Source organism: Cetorhinus maximus, chromosome 36 (genome assembly GCF_964194155.1).
Source record: "Cetorhinus maximus chromosome 36, sCetMax3.hap1.1, whole genome shotgun sequence".
Lineage (NCBI taxonomy): Eukaryota > Metazoa > Chordata > Chondrichthyes > Lamniformes > Cetorhinidae > Cetorhinus > Cetorhinus maximus.
The window spans coordinates 6,256,510-6,280,424 of record NC_135914.1 but is presented as its reverse complement, the minus strand read 5'-3'; the positions used below and the strand labels follow the sequence as shown (position 1 = coordinate 6,280,424).

The 23,915-nt window shown below is 54.3% G+C and overlaps 1 protein-coding gene across 2 annotated transcripts; it reads left to right on the top strand.

Annotated features, from left to right (window-relative positions):
- Positions 1–6,953: 6,953 nt before the first annotated feature.
- Positions 6,954–23,082, top strand: LOC144672253 (cytochrome P450 11B, mitochondrial-like). 2 transcript variants are annotated; one of them, XM_078534090.1, is made up of 9 exons: positions 6,954–7,338; positions 8,723–8,878; positions 11,267–11,463; positions 12,029–12,232; positions 12,863–13,023; positions 16,531–16,697; positions 17,878–17,956; positions 20,201–20,392; positions 22,817–23,082. In XM_078534090.1, the coding sequence occupies exons 1-9, from the start codon at positions 7,055–7,057 to the stop codon at positions 22,982–22,984; spliced, it is 1,608 nt and encodes a 535-aa protein (XP_078390216.1). In that variant the 5' UTR covers positions 6,954–7,054; the 3' UTR covers positions 22,985–23,082. The 2 variants fall into 2 exon arrangements, with proteins under 2 accessions (XP_078390216.1, XP_078390215.1); XM_078534089.1 differs by having other exon boundaries at positions 12,011–12,232.
- Positions 23,083–23,915: the final 833 nt, after the last annotated feature.

Here is a 23,915-nt window from a genome sequence, read left to right as displayed (position 1 = left end):
AGACGGCTGCTGTATAACAACGGCTAATAAAACATCAGCAGGATCTCAGCTGCTGCCTCTGTTTGGATTTTCCAGAAGGTCAGGGTGGAGGAGCGTTCCCCGGCCCAGAGCAGGTCCAGAGGTGGCACCGGGGTGGGAGGCTGGCTGGAGTGTGTTATAACCCTAACCTGTGTTGGGGGAGGAGGGGAGGTGAGGTGGGGGTTGTGGAGGAGGAGGGGGTGGTGGGGGGGATACAGACGGACGTGAGGGGGAGGGGATGGAGGGTACAGAAGTGAGGGGGAGGGGATGGAGGGTACAGACGGGCGTGAGGTGGAGGAGGGTACAGACGGACGTGAGGGGGAGGGGATGGAGGGTACAGACGGACGTGAGGGGGAGGGGATGGAGGGTACAGATGGACGTGAGGTGGAGGAGGGTACAGACAGATGTGAGGGGGAGGCGGAGGAGGGTACAGACGGACATGAGGGGGAGGTGGAGGAGGGTACAGACGGATGTGAGGGGGAGGTGGAGGAGGGTACAGACGGACGTGAGGGGGAGGTGGAGGAGGGTACAGACGGACGTGAGGGGGAGGTGGAGGAGGGTACAGACGGACGTGAGGGGGAGGTGGAGGAGGGTACAGACGGACGTGAGGGGGAGGTGGAGGAGGGTACAGACGGATGGGAGGGGGAGGGGGGTACAGACGGATGTGAGGGGGAGGCGGTGGGAGGGTACAGACGGATGTGTCGGGGAGGAGGTGGGGCGTACAGACGGACGGGAGGGGGAGGGGGAGGGGGAGGAGGGTACAGACAGACATGAGGGGGAGGCGGTGGAGGGTACAGACAGATGTGAGGGGGAGGCGGTGGGAGGTACAGACGGAAGTGAGGGGGAGGCGGTGGTGGGTACAGACGGATGTGAGGGGGAGGCGGTGGGGGGTACAGACGGACGTGAGGGGGAGGCGGTGGAGGGTACGGACGGACATGAGGGGGAGGCGGTGGGTGGTACAGACGGACGTGAGGGGGAGGCGCTGGAGGGTACAGACGGACGTGAGGGGGAGGCGGTGGAGGGTACAGACGGACGTGAGGGGGAGGCGGTGGGAGGGTACAGATGGACGTGAGGGGGAGGCGGTGGAGGGTACAGACGGACGTGAGGGGGAGGCGGTGGGAGGTACAGACGGTCGTGAGGGGGAGGCGGTGGAGGGTACAGACGGACGTGAGGGGGAGGCGGTGGAGGGTACAGACGGACGTGAGGGGGAGGCGGTGGGGGGTACAGATGGATGTGAGGGGGAGGCGGTGGGAGGGTACAGACGGACGTGAGGGGGAGGCGGTGGAGGGTACAGACGGATGGGAGGGGGAGGAGGGTATAGACGGTTGTGAAGGGGGGGAGGTGGGGGGTACAGACGGACTTGAGGGGGAGGAGGGTACAGACGGACGTGAGGGGGAGGCGGTGGGGGGTACAGACGGACGTGAGGGGGAGGCGGTGGGGGGTACAGACAGACGTGAGGGGGAGGCGGTGGAGGGTACAGACGGACGTGAGGGGGAGGCGGTGGGGGGTACAGACGGACGTGAGGGGGAGGCGGTGGAGGGTACAGACGGACGTGAGGGGGAGGCGGTGGGGGGTACAGACGGACGTGAGGGGGAGGCGGTGGGGGGTACAGACGGACGTGAGGGGGAGGCGGTGGTGGGTACAGACGGACGTGAGGGGGAGGCGGTGGTGGGTACAGACGGACGTGAGGGGGAGGCGGTGGTGGGTACAGACGGACGTGAGGGGGAGGCGGTGGAGGGTACAGACGGACGTGAGGGGGAGGCGGTGGGGGATACAGACGGACATGAGGGGGAGGCGGTGAGGGGTCGTGACCATCTCCCCAGCTCAGCCACATTCTTGTGAGAAAGGAGGAGGAACCGAGGTTGAAGGGGGAATATGTTGTGAGGGAGAGGCTGGTCCAGTCTGATAATGGGACCCCAACCTGCAGGGCCAGATGACAGTACAGGGATTTCATCTGCCTGCTGCTGTCCCCTGAGCCGGTCATCAGTGACAGTCAGTACAGTTTGTTCAGGGCCACTTTACTGAAGGACACGAGATTGTCTCGGCTCCCGACTGATTTAAGATGAACCTCATCAGGTCCCTACCCTCCCTCCCCATCCATCAAAGGATTCGCTGGGAGAGTTTACACTGATTGTGACTGCTGTCTGCCCATGAAGGGGAGGATCAGCAGATCAGCTCAGTGTAGTCAGATAGTCAGAAACAGTACCTGCTACACACACACACACTAACACACACTCACTAACACACACACACACACACACTCACTAAGACACACACACACACACTAACACACACACATACACAAACACACACACTCACTAACACACACTCACTAACACACACTCACACACACTAACACACACATACTAACACACACACACAAACACACACGCATACACGAATACACACACAAACACTAACACACACACTAACACACACACACACACACAATAACACATAAACACAGATTCACACTAACAGACACACGCACACTAACACAGGCACGCTCACTCACGCACACACTAACACATGCACTCTCACTCACACGTGCACACTACGAACTCAAACACACACACACTAACATACACACACACTCACTCCCACACATGCACACACACACTCTTGCACATGCTAACACATGCACAGTGGCAGCTGTGTGCATCTACAATATGCACAGCAGGAACTCAGCAAGGGCAGCAGATACATGGGGAACACCACCACCTGGAAGTTCCCCTCCAAGTCACTCACCACCCTGACTTGGAAATATATCGGCCGTTCCCTCACTGTCACTGGGCCAAATCCAGGAACTCCCTCCCTAACAGCACTGTGGGTGTACCTACACCACATGGACTGCAGCGGTTCAAGAAGGCAGCTCACCCATCACCTTCTCAAGGGCAACTAGGGCTGGGCAATAAATGCTGGGCCCAGCCAGCGAAGCCCACATCCCGTGAACGAATATAAAAAGAGGGACGGCCATTCAGGAATAATCTAATCAGACAGATCTCTGCCTCAAAGAGGGACAACTCCACAGGGAACCTGCAAAGGTTTTGAGATTAGAGAGAGAAGATGAAACCATACACAGCAGGCCGTGTTAGGAGAGAGATTCGACAGGCAAATGTCGGGCAGGCATCACAATGTATTCCTTTACACAGGTACACACCTGAATGAATGTATTCCTTTACACGGGTACACAGCTGAATGAATGTATTCCTTTACACGGGTACACAGCTGAATGAATGTATTCCTTTACACGGGTGCACACCTGAATGAATGTATTCCTTTACACACACTCGCTTGCCTCCCCAAGAGTACTGAGGGAGGCAAGGGAGGAGATTGCTGGGGCCTTGACAGAAATCATTGTATCCTCACTGGCTACAGGTGAGGTCCCAGAGGACTGGAGAATGGCCAATGTTGTTCCATTGTTTAAGAAGGGTAGCAGGGATAATCCAGGAAATTACAGGCCAGTGAGCCTTATGTCAGTTGTAGGGAAATTATTGGAGAAGATTCTTCGTGACAGGATTTACTACCATTTGGAAGCAAATGGGTGTATTAGTGAGAGGCAGCATGGCTTTGTGAAGGGGAGGTCGTGTCTCACTAACTTGATCGAGTTTTTCGAGGAAGTGACAAAGATGAACGACGATGGAAGGGCAGTGGATGTTATATACATGGATTTCAGTAAGGCCTTTGACAAGGTCCCTCATAGCAGATTGGTACAGAAAGTAAAGTCGCACGGGATCAGAGGTGAGCTGGCAAGATGGATACAGAATTGGCTTGGTCATAGAAGACAGAGGGTAACAGTGGAAGGGTGCTTTTCTGAATGGAGAGCTGTGACTAGTGGAGTTCTGCAGGGATCAGTGCTGGGACCTTTGCTCTTTGTAGTATACCTAAATGATTTGGAGGAAAATGTAACTGGGCTAATTAGTAAGTTTGCAGACGACACTAAGGTTGGAGGAGTTGCAGATATTGAAGAGGATTATCAAAGAATACAACAGGATATAGATCAGTTGGAGACTTGGGCGGAGAAATGACAGATGGAGTTTAATCCGGACAAATGCGAGGTAATGCATTTTGGAAGGTCTAATACAGGTAGGAATTATACAGTAAATGGCAGAACCCTTGAGTGCATCGACGGGCAGAGGGATCTGGGTGTACAGGTCCACAGGTCACTGAAAGTGGCAACGCAGGTGGATAAGGTAGTCAGGAAGGCATAAGGCATGCTTGCCTTCATTGGCAGCGGTATTGAGTATAAAAGCTGGGAAGTCATGCTGCAGCTGTACAGAACCTTAGTTAGACCACACTTGGAATATTGCGTGCAATTCTGGTCGCCACATTACCAGAAGGATATGGAGGCGTTGGAGAGGGTGCAGAGGAGGTTTACCAGGATGCTGCCTGGTCTGGAGGTTATTAGCTATGAGGAGAGGTTGGAGAAACTCGGATTGTTCTCACTAGAGCGACGGAGATTGAGGGGCGACTTGATAGAAGTTTACAAAATTCTGAGTGGCATGGACAGAGTAGATAGTCAGAAGCTTTTTCCCAGGGTGGAAGAGTCAATTACTAGGGGACATAGATTTAAGGTGAGAGGAGAAAACTATAGAGGAAATGTGCGGGGCAAGTTTTTTACGCAGAGGGTAGTGAGTGTCTGGAATTCGCTGCCAGAGGAGGTGGTGGAAGCAGGTACGATAGTGGTGTTTAAGAGGCAGCTTGACAAATACATGAATAGGATGGGAATAGAGGGATACGGACCCCGGAAGTGCAAAATGTTTTAGTTGACGGGCAATATGATCAGCGCAGGCTTGGAGGGCCGAAGGGCCTGTTCCTGTGCTGTACTTTTCTTTGTTCTTTACACGGGTACACAGCTGAATGAATGTATTCCTTTACACGGGTACAGAGCTGAATGAATATATTCCTTTACACACACTCCCTTGCCTCCCCCAGAGTACTGAGGGAGGCAAGGGAGGAGATTGCTGGGGCCTTGACAGAAATCTTTGTATCTTCACTGGCTACGGGTGACGTCCCAGAGGACTGGAGAATGGCCAATGTTGTTCCATTGTTTAAGAAGGGTAGCAGGGATAATCCAGGAAATTACAGGCCAGTGAGCCTTACGTCAGTTGTAGGGAAATTATTGGAGAAGATTCTTTGTGACAGGATTTACTACCATTTGGAAGCAAATGGGTGTATTAGTGAGAGGCAGCATGGTTTTGTGAAGGGGAGGTCGTGTCTCACTAACTTGATCGAGTTTTTCGAGGAAGTGACAAAGATGATCGACGATGGAAGGGCAGTGGATGTTATATACATGGATTTCAGTAAGGCCTTTGACAAGGTCCCTCATAGCAGACTGGTACAGAAGGTAAAGTCGCATGGGATCAGAGGTGAGCTGGCCAGATGGATACAGAATTGGCTTGGTCATAGAAGACAGAGGGTAGCAGTGGAAGGGTGCTTTTCTGAATGGAGAGCTGTGACTAGTGGTGTTCCGCAGGGATCAGTACTGGGGCCTTTGCTGTTTGTAGTATACATAAATGATTTGGAGGAAAATGTAACTGGGCTAATTAGTAAGTTTGCAGACGACACTAAGGTTGGAGGAGTTGCAGATAGTGAAGAGGATTATCAAAGAATAAAACGGGATATAGATCGGTTGGAGACTTGGGCGGAGAAATGGCAGGTGGAGTTTAATCCGGACAAATGCGAGGTAATGCATTTTGGAAGGTCTAATACAGGTAGGAATTATACAGTAAATGGCAGAACCCTTGAGTGCATCGACGGGCAGAGGGATCTGGGTGTACAGGTCCACAGGTCACTGAAAGTGGCAACGCAGGTGGATAAGGTAGTCAGGAAAGCATATGGCATGCTTGACTTCATTGGCAGGGGTATTGAGTATAAAAGCTGGGAAGTCATGCTGCAGCTGTATAGAACCTTGATTAGGCCACACTTGGAATATTGCATGCAATTCTGGTCGCCACATTACCAGAAGGATATGGAGGCGTTGGAGAGGGTGCAGAGGAGGTTTACCAGGATGCTGCCTGGTCTGGAGGTTATTAGCTATGAGGAGAGGTTGGAGAAACTCGGATTGTTCTCACTAGAGCGACGGAGATAGATGATAGATGGTTACAAAATTCTGAGTGGCATGGACAGAGTAGATAGTCAGAAGCTTTTTCCCAGGGTGGAAGAGTCAATTACTAGGGGACATAGATTTAAGGTGAGAGGAGAAAACTATAGAGGAGATGTGTGGGGCAAGTTTTTTACGCAGAGGGTAGCGAGTGTCTGGAATTCGCTGCCAGAGGAGGTGGTGGAAGCAGGTACGATAGTGGTGTTTAAGAGGCAGCTTGACAAATACATGAATAGGATGGGAATAGAGGGATACGGACCCCAGCAGTGCAAAATGTTTTAGTTGACGGGCAATATGATCAGCGCAGGCTTGGAGGGCCGAAGGGCCTGTTCCTGTGCTGTACTTTTCTTTGTTCTTTACACAGGTTCACAGCTGAATGAATGTATTCCTTTACACGGGTACACAGCTGAATGAATGTATTTACAGTGGGAGGAATTGGATGTGGGTGAGGAGGAACAGTTTTGGATCCACCTATGAAGGAATGGATTTTGGATTGGGATCTTACACACCTTACACCTTGTGATGTGACTCCCTCACACTCGGTGTGTGACCCAGGCAGATGCCTGAACGCAGGTAAACTGCGCTGCATGTACCGATGGTGCTGCACAGGTCAGGGACATCGGCCCTCGAGCTGATTGATGACCTGGACATAGAGAGCCCCAGTCTTCATCACGTCTGTCTTCATGTCCTTGACTTCAGGCTGCTCACAGTCTTCAATCTGTCTCCACACATTCAGATCTCTCATCGTTCTCCTTGTCCCATCAGGACACCCGGTATATCATTCACACCAGTTACTTGTAGTTATAAATCTGACGGGTCTGTGAGTTCCGCCTCCATTCTCCCTTCAGTCTGGCTCACTTGCTGCTTATATAAGACAAAGTCCTCTCTCCCCGGGGCCACTCGCAGCCAGGGTACCAAGCAGAGCCCAGCCCAATGAAGTGTTTCGGCAGGAAGGTATGGGAGCTCCCAGTTCAGGGATCCTCTCGCACTCCTCTCCCCAGGGTAGAGGGCCAGTCCTCCTCCCACTGGATCCACACCAGCTCCTGGGCAGCCGCCGTCTCCCCCAGTGAGGGGCAGGGAGTCCGGCCATATGAGGACATTCCCTCGACCGCGAGGAGTGGCTGGCTGAACCTGTACCGTCTGTGGAGAAGCGACGGGCTCCGCAACATGCACCTGGTCATGACCCACAACTTCAACACCCTCGGACCCATCTACAGGTGAGAGGCTGGGCAGGAAAAAAACCGGGCGTTTTTATGGTGCCGTTCACCACTTCAGGACATCCCACAGCGCTTTACAGTCAGAAAAGTCCTTCAGAATCACAGTCACTGATGCAGGGGACAAGGGGGCAGATGGGGCCCTGGTTTAATGTTCCATCTGAAAACCAGGACATAAGAGTGCAGCACTCCCTCTGTCAGAGGGTCAGTACTGAGGGACCGCCGCGCTGTCGGAGGGTCAGTACTGAGGGAGTGCCGCACTGTCGGAGGGTCAGTACTGAGGGAGCGCCGCACTGTCGGAGGGTCAGTGCTGAGGGAGCGCCGCACTGTCGGAGGGTCAGTACTGAGGGAGCGCCGCACTGTCGGAGGGTCAGTACTGAGGGAGCGCCGCACTGTCGGAGGGTCAGTACTGAGGGAGCGCCGCACTGTCGGAGGGTCAGTACTGAGGGAGCGCCGCACTGTCGGAGGGTCAGTACTGAGGGAGCGCCGCACTGTCGGAGGGTCAGTACTGAGGGAGCGCCGCACTGTCGGAGGGTCAGTACTGAGGGAGCGCCGCACTGTCGGAGGGTCAGTACTGAGGGAGCGCCGCACTGTCGGAGGGTCAGTACTGAGGGAGCGCCGCACTGTCGGAGGGTCAGTACTGAGGGAGTGCCGCACTGTCGGAGGGTCAGTACTGAGGGAGCGCCGCACTGTCGGAGGGTCAGTACTGAGGGAGCGCCGCACTGTCGGAGGGTCAGTACTGAGGGAGCGCCGCACTGTCGGAGGGTCAGTACTGAGGGAGCGCCGCACTGTCGGAGCGTCAGTACTGAGGGAGCGCCGCACTGTCGGAGGGTCAGTACTGAGGGAGAGCCGCACTGTCGGAGGGTCAGTACTGAGGGAGAGCCGCACTGTCGGAGGGTCAGTACTGTTTCTACAACAGTGACTAAACTTCAGAAGTACTTCATTGCTTGTAAAATGCTTTAGGATGTTCCCAGGCCGTGAAAGATGTTGTAAGAAGGGAGTCCTTTCTGGAAATCTCCTATGTGGAGATGTAACTGGAATGTCCATGTGCCACTGAGTCACCTTGCCTGGCATTGGGGCTTGCTGGGGAGTTGGGTTTCTCGCCCCTGGTGGGGGTGTGGTGGGGGGGGTGGGGGGTGAGAGGGGGGGAATTCAGCCCCAAAACACAATCCAGTGTCTGCTCGAAAGTGCAGGTGGGGCGAGGGCTGAACTAGCCTCATCCACACTGTCTGCACCTTTGAACATGGTACAGGTCTCTGTAGGTGAAGAGTGCTGTGTGTGTGTGTGTGTGTGTGTGTGTGTGGGTGTGTGGGGGTGCTGGATGGGGTTGTGTGGCGTTGGGACATGGGTCTTGCCTTTCACTAACTGTTAGCTGCCCATCCATCAGGGAACGTCTGGGAAGGACGGAGAGTGTCAACATCTACCTCCCCAAGGACATTGCTCTGCTCTTTCAGTCGGAGGGGACTTTACCCAAGAGAATGATGCTGGATGCCTGGGTGGCCCACCGGGAATATCGGAACCAGCAGCGTGGGATCTTCCTGATGTAAGTGTAGAGATGGTGGGGGCAGCATTGCTCCTGTGGTGGGTGAGGGTGTGGCTGTGTTGAGGACCTGGCGATAGGTGCTGCTTGAGAATGCTGCATGTGCAGTGTGTCACTGGGCTGCCTGACTCCCCGGGGAACTCTGTGCCATAAAGAATCTCCGCTTACTCAGAGTCCAATGACACAATAAGTGAGGCAGGTCGACTGGGAGACAGATATTTAGCACATGTTACCCTGTCCAAGCAGCAAGGACCCAGTTAGTGATATGAAACCTTCCTCTCTCTCCATGAACATCTGCAGTGTGACATCTGTAATGTAGGAAAGATTTCCAAAGGAGTTTCCGAAACACAGATGTCAGTTTAACTCGGGCCAGACTCGCAAGTTGTATTTTCAATATCTTTGATGTTTAGACATGTTGACTCCCAATGGGAGAACTCTTTAGTTTTAATGGGATGTGCCCTGTCCTGGTATCAATCAGTTACTGCACAACTGTCTCATCTGTCAAAAGGAGGGCATCGGTTTTGCACGTTATCACTGGCGAGCACACATATATGTCTGGTTATGTGTGATCAGCCACACTATCAGAAAGCAAGCTTCAATGTTAAACCCGCAGACCAGCTAATCGACTTAGCAGCACCCTCAGCAGCCTGAGAAGCTGAGCTAACAGGCTGGCATGCCAGTGGAGTACTGAGGGAGTGCCGCACTGTCAGAGGGTCAGTACTGAGGGAGTGCCGCACTGTCGGAGGGTCAGTGCTGAGGGAGTGCCGCACTGTCGGAGGGTCAGTGCTGAGGGAGCGCCGCACTGTCGGAGGGTCAGTACTGAGGGAGTGCCGCACTGTCGGAGGGTCAGTGCTGAGGGAGCGCCGCACTGTCGGAGGGTCAGTACTGAGGGAGTGCCGCACTGTCGGAGGGTCAGTACTGAGGGAGCGCCGCACTGTCGGAGGGTCAGTACTGAGGGAATGCCGCACTGTCAGAGGATCAGTGCTGAGGGAGCACCGCGCTTTCGGAGGATCAGTACTGAGGGAGCGCCACACTGTCGGAGGGTCAGTACTGAGGGAGCGCCGCACTATGGGAGGGTCAGTACTGAGGGAACGCCACACTGTCGGAGGGTCAGTACTGAGTGAGCGCCGCACTATGGGAGGGTCAGTACTGAGGGAACGCAGCACTGTCAGATGGTCAGTACTGAGGGAGCGCCGCACTGTCGGACAATGAACAGAGAACTCCCAGCGTCCCCGGCAATATTCCTCCCTCAATATGATCAAGAAGAGAGGAGCTGTTTATGGGATGAAGAAGAGAGGGGCTGTTTATGGGATGAAGAAGAGAGGAGTTGTTTATGGGATGAAGGAGAGAGGAGTTGTTTATGGGATGGAGAGAGGAGTTGTTTATGGGATGAAGGAGAGAGGAGTTGTTTATGGGATGAAGAAGGGAGGAGCTGTTTATGGGATGAAGGAGAGAGGAGCTGTTTATGGGATGAAGGAGAGAGGAGCTGTTTATGGGATGAAGGAGAGAGGAGCTGTTTATGGGATGAAGGAGAGAGGAGCTGTTTATGGGATGAAGAAGAGAGGAGCTGTTTATGGGATGAAGGAGAGAGGAGCTGTTTATGGGATGAAGAAGAGAGGAGCTGTTTATGGGATGAAGAAGAGAGGAGCTGTTTATGGGATGAAGAAGAGAGGAGCTGTTTATGGGATGAAGGAGAGAGGAGCTGTTTATGGGATGAAGGAGAGAGGAGTTGTTTATGGGATGAAGGAGAGAGGAGCTGTTTATGGGATGAAGGAGAGAGGAGTTGTTTATGGGATGAAGAAGAGAGGAGTTGTTTATGGGATGAAGAAGAGAGGAGTTGTTTATGGGATGAAGAAGAGAGGAGTTGTTTATGGGATGCTGCTGTGGTTGTCTTGGAAAGTCTTTGATTCGCTGCCAAGTGCTCTGGGACAGGCTGAGGCTGGGTTAGGGCCCAAATAGGAATTGGAGTCTGCACACACTGGCTGTACAGGCAGGTCCCAGCAGGGTTAGCTGCAGGCTGGAGGATTGAGTCAGTGTGTGAGTAAGGCTCACAGCGAGTTTCCAGGGTTAATCCCCTGTACCTACTGAAGCCGCTGATCCTGGGTGGAGCTGTATTCGGTCTGCTCACCACAGTGTGAGCTCCCACTTGCAGGACATTGTGTGAGGACAGGATTAGCAAGGCCCCTATGATGGAGTAACCCTTTGGCACTCCCTCTCTGGGAGACAGTTGTAAAGTGTGGGCTGGGGAGGGGGGAGAAGAGCTGTACTCCAGAGGAACCTGGGATTGAACTCCAGACAATCGAGCGGGTCAGTGCGGACAGATCACCTTGGGATGGGGGGTTCAGGGATCAGGGGCCTGTGAGTGACCCATGCTCTGAGTTTGCCTTGCAGGAACGGAGAGCAATGGAGAAGGGATCGACTGGTCCTGAATAAGGAGGTAATCAGTCCGATCGCTGTCAGTAAGTTCGCCCCTCTCCTGGAGGCAGTGACACTGGACTTCACACGCTTTATTGACCAACGTCTGGAGGCAGGTGGTGGAGTCACAGAGGTCAACATGATGCCCGATCTCTTCCGATTCGCTCTGGAGTGTAAGTGCCCTGGGACAGGGTACCGGGTGGGGATGAGTGAGTCAGGATCCCTCATTTCCAACATGCAGGTACAGGTCAGGCAATATCTGTACCCGGGTTATATCCAACACTCTCCGTACCCGGGTTATATCCAACACTCTCTGTACCCGGGTTATATCCAACACTCTCCGTACCCGGGTTATATCCAACACTCTCTGTACCCAGGTTATATCCAACACTCTCTGTACCCAGGTTATATCCAACACTCTCCATACCCGGGTTATATCCAACACGCTCTGTACCCGGGTTATATCCAACACTCTCTGTACCTGGGATATATCCAACACTCCCTGTGCCCGGGTTATATCCAACACTCTCTGTACCCGGGTTATATCCAACACTCTCCGTACCCGGGTTATATCCAACACTCTCCGTACCCGGGTTATATCCAACACTCTCTGTACCCGGGTTATATCCGACACTCTGTCCATTTGACTCAGGGTGTATCCATCACTCTCTGTCCATTTTATCTGGGTTATGTCCATCACTCTCTGTATCCAGGTTATAGCCAACACTCTGTTTCTAGCCAGTTTCCAGATGTTGTATGGAGAGCGATTGGGTTTGTTTGCTGACCAGGTGTGCCCCAGTTCCGAGCGATTCATCAGAGCGATCGAGGAGATGCTGAGGACGACCATCCCCCTGCTGCACCTGCCAGTGGAGCTGGTGAAGTGGCTGAACATCAAACCCTGGAGAGATCATGTTGCAGCGTGGGACACCATCTTCGAGCACGGTGGGCACCACAGGCTAAGTCTGTCCACCTGCCTATTCAATGCATCACGGGATTGTTTCCATAGGAGGTGAGAGTGAAAGGAAGAGTTGGATGGGTGATGGTCACTGCCTGGAAGTGTTGTGGAAGGCAGGTTCAATCGAGGCATTCAAGGGAGCGTTAGTTAATTCTTTGAATGGAAACAATGTGCAGGGTTACGGGGAAAAGGCAGGAGAGGGGCACTGAGTCGTAATGCTGATTCGGAGAGCTGGTGCAGACACAATGGGCCGAATGGCCTCCTTCTTCACTGTAACAATTCTATGATTCTGTCACTGGGTCAGACAACTGTCCAGGGCAATACCGGACCACACAGACAGAGGTAGAGGTTCAATCCGCCGCTCAGTCTCTGAGCTCAGAGGGGGCAATCCCCAAAGGGGTAGGCAGGATGGGGGTGGGTTGCAATGGACCCCATGGCCGATTGAGTCCCCAGCTGCTCCCTGTCTGGGTTCAGGTGTGACCGATGGTTCCTGGTGAGGCAGTGGAGGCTCCTCCCAGAGCCAGTGACCCAGCAACAAGAAGGAGAAGGGAATTCGCTGGGAGTTCTCCGTCTCTCTCTGCCTGTGCTCAGTCACCCCGCTCTCTGCCTGTCCGCAGCTGACCAGTGTATCCAGCAGCTCTCCCGGAAGGTGAAGGATGTTCCGGAAGCACAGTGGCAGTACTCGGGAATTTTCGCAGAACTCTTACTTCACTCCAGGCTCCCGCTTGACACGATCAAGGCCAATGTGACAGACCTGATGGTTGGGAGCGTCGACACGGTGAGTGCATCGCGGAGAGTCCCCACTCCCAGTCCCATCTGAGGCTCACTGAGTCACCGAGGGGGCTGCGAGGGGGGGGGCCAATGTGTGGGGCACAATGGGGGGAGGGGAGTGATTGCGGGGAAAGGGGTGGGTGGAGTGATGGGGGTAAAGGGGAGGGGGTATGCTGGGATTAATGGGGAGGGGGTGATTGGGAGTATAGGGGGAGGGGGTGATTGGGAGTAAAGGGGGAGGGGGTGATTGGGAATAAAGGGAGGGGGTGATTGGGAGTTAAAGGGGAGGGGGTATGTTGGGATTAATGGGGAGGAGGTGATTGGGAGTAAAGGGGGAGGGGGTGATTGGGAGTATAGGGGGAGGGGGTGATTGGGAGTATAGGGGGAGGGGGTGATTGGGAGTAAAGGGGGAGGGGGTGATTGGGAATAAAGGGAGGGGGTGATTGGGAGTAAAGGGGGAGGGGGTGATTGGGAGTAAAGGGGGAGGGGGTGATTGGGAGTAAAGGGGGAGGGGGTGATTGGGAGTATAGGGGGAGGGGGTGATTGGGAGTAAAGGGGGAGGGGGTGATTGGGAGTAAAGGGGGAGGGGGTGATTGGGAATAAAGGGAGGGGGTGATTGGGAGTTAAAGGGGAGGGGGTATGTTGGGATTAATGGGGAGGAGGTGATTGGGAGTAAAGGGGGAGGGGGTGATTGGGAGTATAGGGGGAGGGGGTGATTGGGAGTATAGGGGGAGGGGGTGATTGGGAGTAAAGGGGGAGGAGGTGATTGGGAGTAAAGGGGGAGGGGGTGATTGGGAGTAAAGGGGGAGGGGGTGATTGGGAGTATAGGGGGAGGGGGTGATTGGGAGTAAAGGGGGAGGGGGTGATTGGGAGTAAAGGGGGAGGGGGTGATTGGGAGTAAAGGGGGAGGGGGTGATTGGGAGTAAAGGGGGAGGGGGTGATTGGGAGTAAAGGGAGGGGGTGATTGGGAATAAAGGGGGAGGGGGTGATTGGGAGTAAAGGGGGAGGGGGTGATTGGGAGTAAAGGGGAGGGAGAGATTGGGGGTAAAAGGGGAGAGGGTGAGTGATTTGTTAAATAGGAGGAGAGGGAGTGATTTTTTTAAAAGTTCATTCATGGGATGTTGGCTTCACTGGGCTGGGCCCAGCATTTATTGCCCATCCCTAATTGCCCCTTGAGAAGGTGGTGGGTGAGCTGCCTTCTTGAGCCGCTGCAGTCCCTGTGGTGTAGGTACACCCACAGTGCTGTTAGGGAGGGAGTTCCAGGATTGTGACCCAACGACAGTGAAGGAACGGCCGATATATTTCCAAGTCAGGATGGTGAGTGGCTCGGAGGGGAACTTCCAGGTGGTGGTGTTCCCCATGTGTCTGCTGCCCTTGTCCTTCCAGGTGGTAGAGGTCGTGGGTTTGGAAGGTGCTGTCGAAGAAGCCTTGGTGAATCCTTGATTGGGGCAAAGGGGGATGAGAAGAGATTGGGTGAAAATGAGGGAAGGGGTAGGGAGGAGGAAAAGAAGAGAGGGTGATAAAGAGGGAAAGGGATGGAGGGGGATAAAAGTGGGAGGGGGAAGGAGATGGGAGTAAAAGGGAGGGGTAGGGGTCAGGTGGGGAAATTTGGTGAAGTTTTGTGAGGGTGTGTTTTGGGGGTGAAGGGAGTTAATTGGGGGAAGGGAAAAGGAGGGGGTAATTGGGGGAGGGAGGAGGAGGGAGTGATTGGAGGTGAAAGGATGGGGGGTTATTGGAGGGATGGGAAGGGGTGTGTTCAGGGCTGAAACTCAAGGGAGTGGTGTGGAGTATTTGGGAGTGAAAGGAGGGGTGAAGTTAGGCAGGGGGTATTTGGGGTAAAGTTCGACAGGGGTATTTGTGGTAAAATTAGACGGGGGTATTTGGGGTAAAGTTAGGCAGTGGGTATTTGGGATGAAGTTCGGCAGGGGGTATTTAGGATAAGTTCGGCGGGGGTATTTATGGTAAAATTAGGTGGGGTATTTGGGGTAAAGTTAGGCAGGGGGTATTTGGGATGAAGTTCGGCAGGGGGTATTTGGGATAAGTTCGGCGGGGGTATTTATGGTAAAATTAGGTGGGGGTATTTGGGGTAAAGTTAGGCAGGGGGTATTTGGGATGAAGTGCGGCAGGGGGTATTTGGGATGATGTTTGGCAGGGGGTCTTTGGTGTGAAGTTAGGAAGGAGGTATTTGGGGTGAAGTTGGGAGTATGTGGGGTGAAATTAGGCAGGAGGGCATTTGGGACTGAAAGGAGGCGAATATTGTTGGAGAAGTTAAACGGGGGGTATTTATGGTGTGTCGTTCAGTGTGGGCCATTTGGGAGTAAAAGAAGAGGAGTATTTGTGAAGAGGTTCAGTGGGGGGTATTTGGGGGTGAAAGAAGAGGAGTATTTGTGGAGAGGTTCAGTGGGGGGTATTTGGGGGAGGAAGGAGGAGAGTATTTGTGGAGAGGTTCAGTGGGGGGTATTTGGGGGAGGAAGGAGGGGAGTATTTGTGGAGAGGTTCAGTGGGGGGGTATTTGGGGAGGAAGGAGGGGAGTATTTGTGGAGAGGTTCAGTGGGGGGTATTTGGGGGAGGAAGGAGGGGAGTATTTGTGGAGAGGTTCAGTGGGGGGTATTTGGGGGAGGAAGGAGGGTATTTAAGACCATAATACATAGGAGCAGAAATCAGGCCATTCGGCCCATCAGGTCTGCTCCGCCATTCAATCACGGCTGATAAGTTTCTGAACCCCATTTTCCCATCTTCTCCCCATAACCTTTGATCCCCTTACCATTCAAGAACCTATCTATCTCGGTCTTAAATACACTCAATGACCTGGCCTCCACAGCCTTCTGTGGCAATGAATTCCATAGATTCACCACTCTCTGGCTAAAGAAGTTTCTCCTCATCTCTGTTCTAAAAGGTCTTCCCTTTACTCTGAGGCTGTGCCCTCGGGTCCTAGTCTCTCCTACCAATGGAAACATCTTCCCCACGTCCACTCTATCCAGGCCTTTCAGTATTCTGTAAGTTTCAATCAGATCCCCCCTCATCCTTCTAAACTCCATCGAGTATAGACCCAGAGTCCTCAAACGTTCCTCATACGTTAAGCCTTTCATTCCTGGGGTCATTCTCGTGAACCTCGTCTAGACCCTCTCCAGGGCCAGAACATCCTTCCTGAGATGCGGGGCCCAAAATTGCTCACAATATTCTAAATGTGGTCTGACCAGAGCCTTATAAAGCCTCAGCAGCACATCCCTGCTTTTATATTCTAGTCCTCTCGAAATAAATGCCAACATTGCATTTGCCTTCCTAACTACCGACTCAACCCGCAAGTTAACCTTAAGAGAATCCTGGGGATGAAAGGAGGGGAGTATTTGTGGAGAGGTTCAGTGGGGGGGTATTTGGGGGTGGAAGGAGGGGAGTATTTGTGGAGAGGTTCAGTGGGGGGGTATTTGGGGGTGAAAGTAGGCGGGTATTTGTGGAGAGGTTGTTGGTTATGTTCAGAGTGAAACTCAGTGGTATTCTATGTCTCCCTATCCAGACAGCACACAGCCTTCTCTTCACACTGTTTGAGTTGGCCCGTAACCAGACCCTCCAAAGCACACTTCGCAATGAGGTCACTGCGGCCTACCAAGAGGCTCAGGGTGATGTGTGTAAGTTACTGCGCTCTGTGCCACTGCTCAGGGGAGCAGTCAAAGAAACTTTACGGTAAGTTATTTGTTAACCACTGTCCACTGACCCCTGGGTTAGAGAGAGAGGGGAGATCAGCCAGGGTTCCTGCTCCTGATCACTGTCCAGTGACCCCTGGGTTAGAGAGAGAGGGGAAATCAGCCAGGGTTCCTGCTCCTGATCACTGTCCAGTGACCCCTGGGTTAGAGAGAGAGGGGAAATCAGCCAGGGTTCCTGCTCCTGATCACTGTCCAGTGACCCCTGGGTTAGAGAGAGGGGGGAAATCAGCCAGGGTTCCTGCTCCTGATCACTGTCCAGTGATCCCTGGGTTAGAGAGAGAGGGGAAATCAGCCAGGGTTCCTGCTCCTGATCACTGTCCACTGACCCCTAGGTTAGAGAGAGAGGGGAAATCAGCCAGGGTTCCTGCTCCTGATCACTGTCCAGTGACCCCTGGGTTAGAGAGAGAGGGGAAATCAGCCAGGGTTCCTGCTCCTGATCACTGTCCACTGACCCCTAGGTTAGAGAGAGAGGGGAAATCAGCCAGGGTTCCTGCTCCTGATCACTGTCCAGTGACCCCTGGGTTAGAGAGAGAGGGGAAATCAGCCAGGGTTCCTGCTCCTGATCACTGTCCAGTGACCCCTGGGTTAGAGAGAGAGGGGAAATCAGCCAGGGTTCCTGCTCCTGATCACTGTCCAGTGACCCCTGGGTTAGAGAGAGAGGGGAAATCAGCCAGGGTTCCTGCTCCTGGTCACTGTCCAGTGATCCCTGGGTTAGAGAGAGAGAGGGGAAATCAGCTAGGGTTCCTGCTCCTGATCACTGTCCAGTGATCCCTGGGTTAGGGAGATGGGAAATCAGACAGGTTTCCTGTTCCTGATCACTGTCCAGTGACCCCTGGGTTAGAGAGAGAGGGAAATCAGCCAGGGTTCCTGCTCCTGATCACTGTCCAGTGACCCCTGGGTTAGAGAGAGAGGGGAAATCAGCCAGGGTTCCTGCTCCTGATCACTTCCCACTGACCCCCTGCTGAGAATTGTTTGTAATATACCGACTCTATTGAGGGTGAGGCACGCTTGGTTAAATAGCCTGATTCGAGGCGTCAGAGGATGGGACCCTGTAACCGAGTGTGAGTCAGTGCCTCGTGGGGGAAGAATGTGTGTCTATGTCGATTGCCTGTACATTTAATTCGGTTTGGGTTACTAACTCTTTCTGTCTTAATCTTCAGACTGTACCCCGTTGGACTGACTCTTCAGCGTTATTCAGCTAAGGACATGGTCATTCAGAACTACCACATTCCAGCTGGTGTAAGTGCAATTCAACCGGAAAGCTGTCAAATTGTAGACACTGACTCTCACACGCTGACTCTCACACACTGATTCTCACACACTGACTCTCACACACTGACTCTCACACGCTGACTCTCACACGCTGACTCTCACACGCTGACTCTCACACTGACTCTCACACACTGACTCTCACACACTGACTCACACACACTGACTCTCACACACTGACTCTCACACACTGACTCTCACACACTGACTCTCACACACTGACTCTCACACACTGACTCTCACACTGACTCTCACACTGACTCTCACACGCTGACTCTCACACGCTGACTCTCACACACTGACTCACACACGCTGACTCTCACACGCTGACTCTCACACGCTGACTCTCACACACTGACTCTCACACTGACTCTCACACACTGACTGTCACACGCTGACTCTCACACACTGACTCTCACACACTGACTCTCACACACTGACTCTCACACACTGACTCTCACACGCTGACTCTCACACGCTGACTCACACTGACTCTCACACACTGACTCTCACACACTGACTCTCACACACTGACTCTCACACGCTGACTCACACTGACTCTCACACACTGACTCTCACACGCTGACTCTCACACGCTGACTCACACTGACTCTCACACACTGACTCTCACACGCTGACTCTCACACGCTGACTCTCACACTGACTCTCACACACTGACTCTCACACGCTGACTCTCACACACTGACTCTCACACACTGACTCTCACACGCTGACTCTCACACGCTGACTCTCACACTGACTCTCACACGCTGACTCTCACACGCTGACTCTCACACGCTGACTCTCACACGCTGACTCTCACACGCTGACTCTCACACGCTGACTCTCACACGCTGACTCTCACACGCTGACTCTCACACGCTGACTCTCACACGCTGACTCTCACACGCTGACTCTCACACACTGACTCTCACACTGACTCTCACACGCTGACTCACACTGACTCTCACACGCTGACTCTCACACGCTGACTCTCACACGCTGACTCTCACACGCTGACTCTCACACACTGACTCTCACACGCTGACTCTCACACTGACTCTCACACACTGACTCTCACACGCTGACTCTCACACGCTGACTCTCACACGCTGACTCTCACACGCTGACTCTCACACTGACTCTCACACGCTGACTCTCACACTGACTCTCACACGCTGACTCACACTGACTCTCACACACTGACTCTCACACACTGACTCTCACACACTGACTCTCACGCACTGACTCTCACACTGACTCTCATACACTGACTCTCACACGCTGACTCTCACACGCTGACTCTCACACGCTGACTCTCACACATTGACTCTCACACGCTGACTCTCACACACTGACTCTCACACGCTGACTCTCACACTGACTCTCACACGCTGACTCACACACGCTGACTCTCACACGCTGACTCTCACGCACTGACTCTCACACACTGACTCTCTCACACTGACTCTCACACACTGACTCTCACACACTGACTCTCACACAGCGCCTGAGGGAGCACCGCACTTTCGGAGTGTCAGTACTGAGGGAATGCCGCACTGTCGGAGGGTCAGTACTGAGGGAGCGCCGCACTGTCGGAGGGTCAGTACTGAGGGAGCGCCGCACTGTCGGTGGGTCAGTACTGAGGGAGTGCGGCACTGTCGGAGGGTCAGTACTGAGGGAGCGCCGCACTGTCGGAGGGTCAGTACTGAGTGAGCACCGCACTGTGAGAGGGTCAGTACTGAGGGAGCGCCGCACTGTCGGAGGGTCAGTACTGAGGGAGTGCCGCACTGTCGGAGGGACAGTACTGAGGGAGCGCCGCACTGTCGGAGGGTCAGTACTGACGGAGTGCCGCACTGTCGGAGGGTCAGTACTGAGGGAGAGCTGCACTGTTGGAGCGTCAGGAATTTGGATGTGTGAGAGCTTGTGTGTCACTCTAGGTGTATGTAACGGGTCCGACAGTCAGTATTTTCTCTGAGTGGAAGCTGGAGTTGCTGTGTGCTGATTTGATGCTGTGTTCCCTACACGACAACAGTGAGTGCATTTCAAGCTGAGAAATGATTGACTGTGAAGTGTTGAAGGATGTGCTGAGGAGCTGAAGGTAACTCTTTAAGAAATGAAATGTAATTCTTTAAGGAGAAGCGTTAATGATGGTGTACAGGAAGTTGACCTGTCTGACCCCAGTTTGGTTCCTCTCTCTGTGTCTCTCTGCAGACGGTCGTGCAGGCTGGGATTTACTCTCTGGGTAGGAACCCAGAAATCTTCCCCGATCCTGAGAGTTACAACCCGAGGAGGTGGTTAACCAGTGAGAGCACCCACTTCCAGGCCGTCTCCTTCGGGTTCGGGGTGCGCCAGTGTATTGGGCGCAGAGTTGCCGAGACGGAGATCAGCCTTTTCCTAATCCACGTGAGTGCCCCACAGTCAACTGGACCCAGGGCGCAGTGGGCACGGGCACCACCTGCTCAACCCCCTCCTCCTCACTCCCTTCCCCCTCACTCCCTCACTCCCTCCTCCTCACTCCCTCACTCCCTCCTCCTCACTCCCGTCCTCCTCACTCCCTCCTCCTCACTCCCTTCCCCCTCACTCCCTCACTCCCCTCTTCCTCACTCCCTCACTCCCTCCTCCTCACTCCCTCTCTCCCGTCCTCCTCACTCCCTCACTCCCTCCTCCTCACTCCCTCACTCCCTCACTCCCTCACTCCCCTCCTCCTCACTACCTCACTCCCCTCCTCCTCACTCCCTCACTCCCCTCCTCCTCACTACCTTCCCCCTCACTCCCTTCCTCCTCACTGCCTCACTCCCCTCCTCCACACTCCCTCACACCCTCACTCCCTCATACCCTCACTCCCTTCCTCCTCACTGCTTCACTCCCTTCCTCCTCACTGCCTCACTCCCTCACTCCCTTCCCCCTCACTCCCTCACTCCCTTCCCCCTCACTCCCTCACTCCTTTCCCCCTCACTCCCTCACTCCCTTCCCCCTCACTCCCTCACTCCCCTCCTCCTCACTCCCTTCCCCCTCAATCCCTTCCCCCTCACTCCCTTCCCCCTCACTCCCTTCCTCCTCACTCCCTTCCCCCTCACTCCCTTCCCCCTCATCCCTTCCCCCTCACTCCCTTCCCCCTCACTCCCTTACCCGTCATTCCCTTCCCCCTCACTCCCTTCCCCCTCACTCCCTTCCCCCACACTCCCTTCCTCCTCACTCCCACATACCCTTCTTCCTCATTCCCTCACTCCCACATACCCTTCTTCCTCACTCCCTCACACCCTTCCTCCTAACTCCCTTCCCCTCACTCCCTTCCCCCTCACTCCCTTCCCCCTCACTCCCTTCCCCCTCACTCCCTTCCCCCTCACTCCCATCCACCTCACTCCCTTCCCCCTCACTCCCTTCCCCCTCACTCCCTTCCCCCTCATTCCCTTCCCCCGCACTCCCTTCCTCCTCACTCCCTCATACCCTTCCTCCTCACTCCCTCAAACCCTTCCCCCTCACATCCTTCCCCCTCACTCTCTTCCCCCTCACTCTCTTCCCCCTCACTCCCTTCCCCCTCACACCCTTTCCCCTCACACCCTTTCCCCTCACACCCTTCCCCCTCACTCCCTTCCGCCTCACTCCCTTTCGCCTCACTCCCTTCCCCTCACTCCATTCCCCCTCTCCCTTCCCCCTCACTCCCTTCCCCCTCACTCCCTTCCCCCTCACTCCCTTCCCCCTCACTCCATTCTCCCTCACTCCCTTCCCACTCACTCCCTTCCCCCTCACTCCCTTCCCCCTCACTCCCTTCCCCCTCACTCCCTTCCCCCTCACTCCCCTCCGCCTCACTCCCTTCCCCCTCACTCCCTCACACCCTTCCTCCTCACTCCCCCCTCACTCCCTTCCCCTCACTCCCTTCCCCCTCACTCCCTTCCCCCTCACACCCTTCCTCCTCACTCCCTTCGCCCTCACTCCCTTCCCCGTCACACCCGTCCCCCTCACTCCCGTCCTCCTCACTCCCTTCCCCCTCACTCCCGTCCCCCTCACTCCCCTCTCCCCACCACTAGCCCTCGCTGGGAGTGACCTCTAAGTTGTAAACGTTCCTCTGTGGGTGACGGGGTGGGGGGGGCATTATTTTGAAGATCGGATTTCCTAAGGGCTGCTTGGCTATGGGGATTGGGAGACCGCAGATCCCCTTAGTGATCGGGACAAGAGATCCTCCAAAAGCCCGGTGGCTCCTCCCAGCTCCCTGTCTGGGATTTGCGAGATCAGCGTGGATCTGGGTGGTGCATCCCCTCCCACTTCCCCAGAGCCTGGAGCTGCTCGCCTAGGCCGCACTCCCTCTTCAGTGACTTGAAAAACCTTCTATTAACGTTTTGTTTGCACTTCAGCCCCACGCTCCTGATCTACGGACACCCGGTGCGGAGGGGGGTGCCGGACCTCCTCCTGAACCTGCTCCTGGGCCTGGCCAAGTTGGCCATTAACAGGCCCAGGCAGCGGGCGATCGAGGGGGGAGTCCCGCCCGATTGTCTGTCCCTCTTCCGTGGCTCCGTTTGCGGCCGGGTCTCCCTGGAGAGGGAGCACGCGGTGTCGGCCGGCACCATCGAGGCCTCCCATGCCCGGTGAGCACCGCGGGGACTGGAGTGTTGTATCGATCCCTTTAACCACATTTTGGTTTAATGTTTGTAAGTTTCCTTTAAACTTTGTCCTTGGTTTCACAGCTGGACCGACTTAGGGGCTGTGTTTGCTTTATCCCTTATTTTGTTGATTTAGTTTAATTGGCTGACTCAAAAGAGTTTCCATCAGGAACACTTCGACTGTTCAGTGGCTGCCTGACCCATTTTGTATTCTTTTTCGCCCCAGCAGATTTTAAGAAAGTTCCAGGTTGTCACAAGATCCAAAGCAGATGTCAAACTAGTTTATGCTTTCATCGTGATGGTGGATGAGCCTCCTCTGCTCGCCTTCAGACCCATTGACCAACAGGAGCAAAGTGTACTGACCAAGGGCCCAGACTGCTCCCAGCTCCATGCCTAACACTCCACAATAGCATCGCTTCACTCTCCTGCTCCATTGAAATGACCATATGTCTCTCTCTCTCTCTCTCTCTGTTTGCCTGTCTAGGTAACTGAGTGGTAGTTTTCACAGTGTGACGTAGTGCAGGGCTGATCGACACACTCACAGGGAGCTGGTGTTATTGATTTTGGACTATCTTTGGGGGCTCAGGAGGACAGAGCTGGGAGGGGGGGGAGGTGCTTGGGTGGGGCATGGGGAGGAGGGAGTAAGGAGCCTTGGGAGGACAGGAGATGGGGGGGCTCGGGAGGACGGGGGGTGGGGGTGGGTGGGTTGGGAGGGCAGGGGGGCGTGCTCGAGAGGATGGCAGAGGGGGCCGGGAGTCAGGAGGACGGGAACGGTGGGGAGGGCGGGAGTGGGGACCTTGAGAGAATGGGGCCAGGAGGTCACCAGGAGTTGAGTTTGAGGCCTCAGATTATATCCTGAGTGCCCAGTGTAGACAGTTCAGTTTTTGTTGTTTGGTTAAAGATCACTTTTGCTGTAAGGGCCTACAGCAAAGATCCAGAGGGGAGGAGGGTCCCAGGTGGTCCACACACCCAGTTCCAGTCCAGTGACTGAGGAGGAAAACCTCGCTGTCCAAAGGAGGTCAGAGCGTCACTTCCACGTCCCTGCATTCTGTGCTCTCATTCACTGCGATTGGTACCTGCTCATTTCAATCCCTTCAACTGAATTTACATCAATGACTTAGGTGAGGGGAGTGAAGACATGGGAGCTAAATTTGCAGCTGACACAAAGATAGGTCGGAAAGTATGTTGTGAAGAGGACATTAGGAGTTTGCAGACAGATATAAATAGGTTGAGTGAGTGGGCAAAAATCTGGCAGATGGAGTATAATGTGGGAAAATGTTCACTTTGGCAGGAAGAATAAAAAAGCAGTGTATTACTTAAACGGAGAA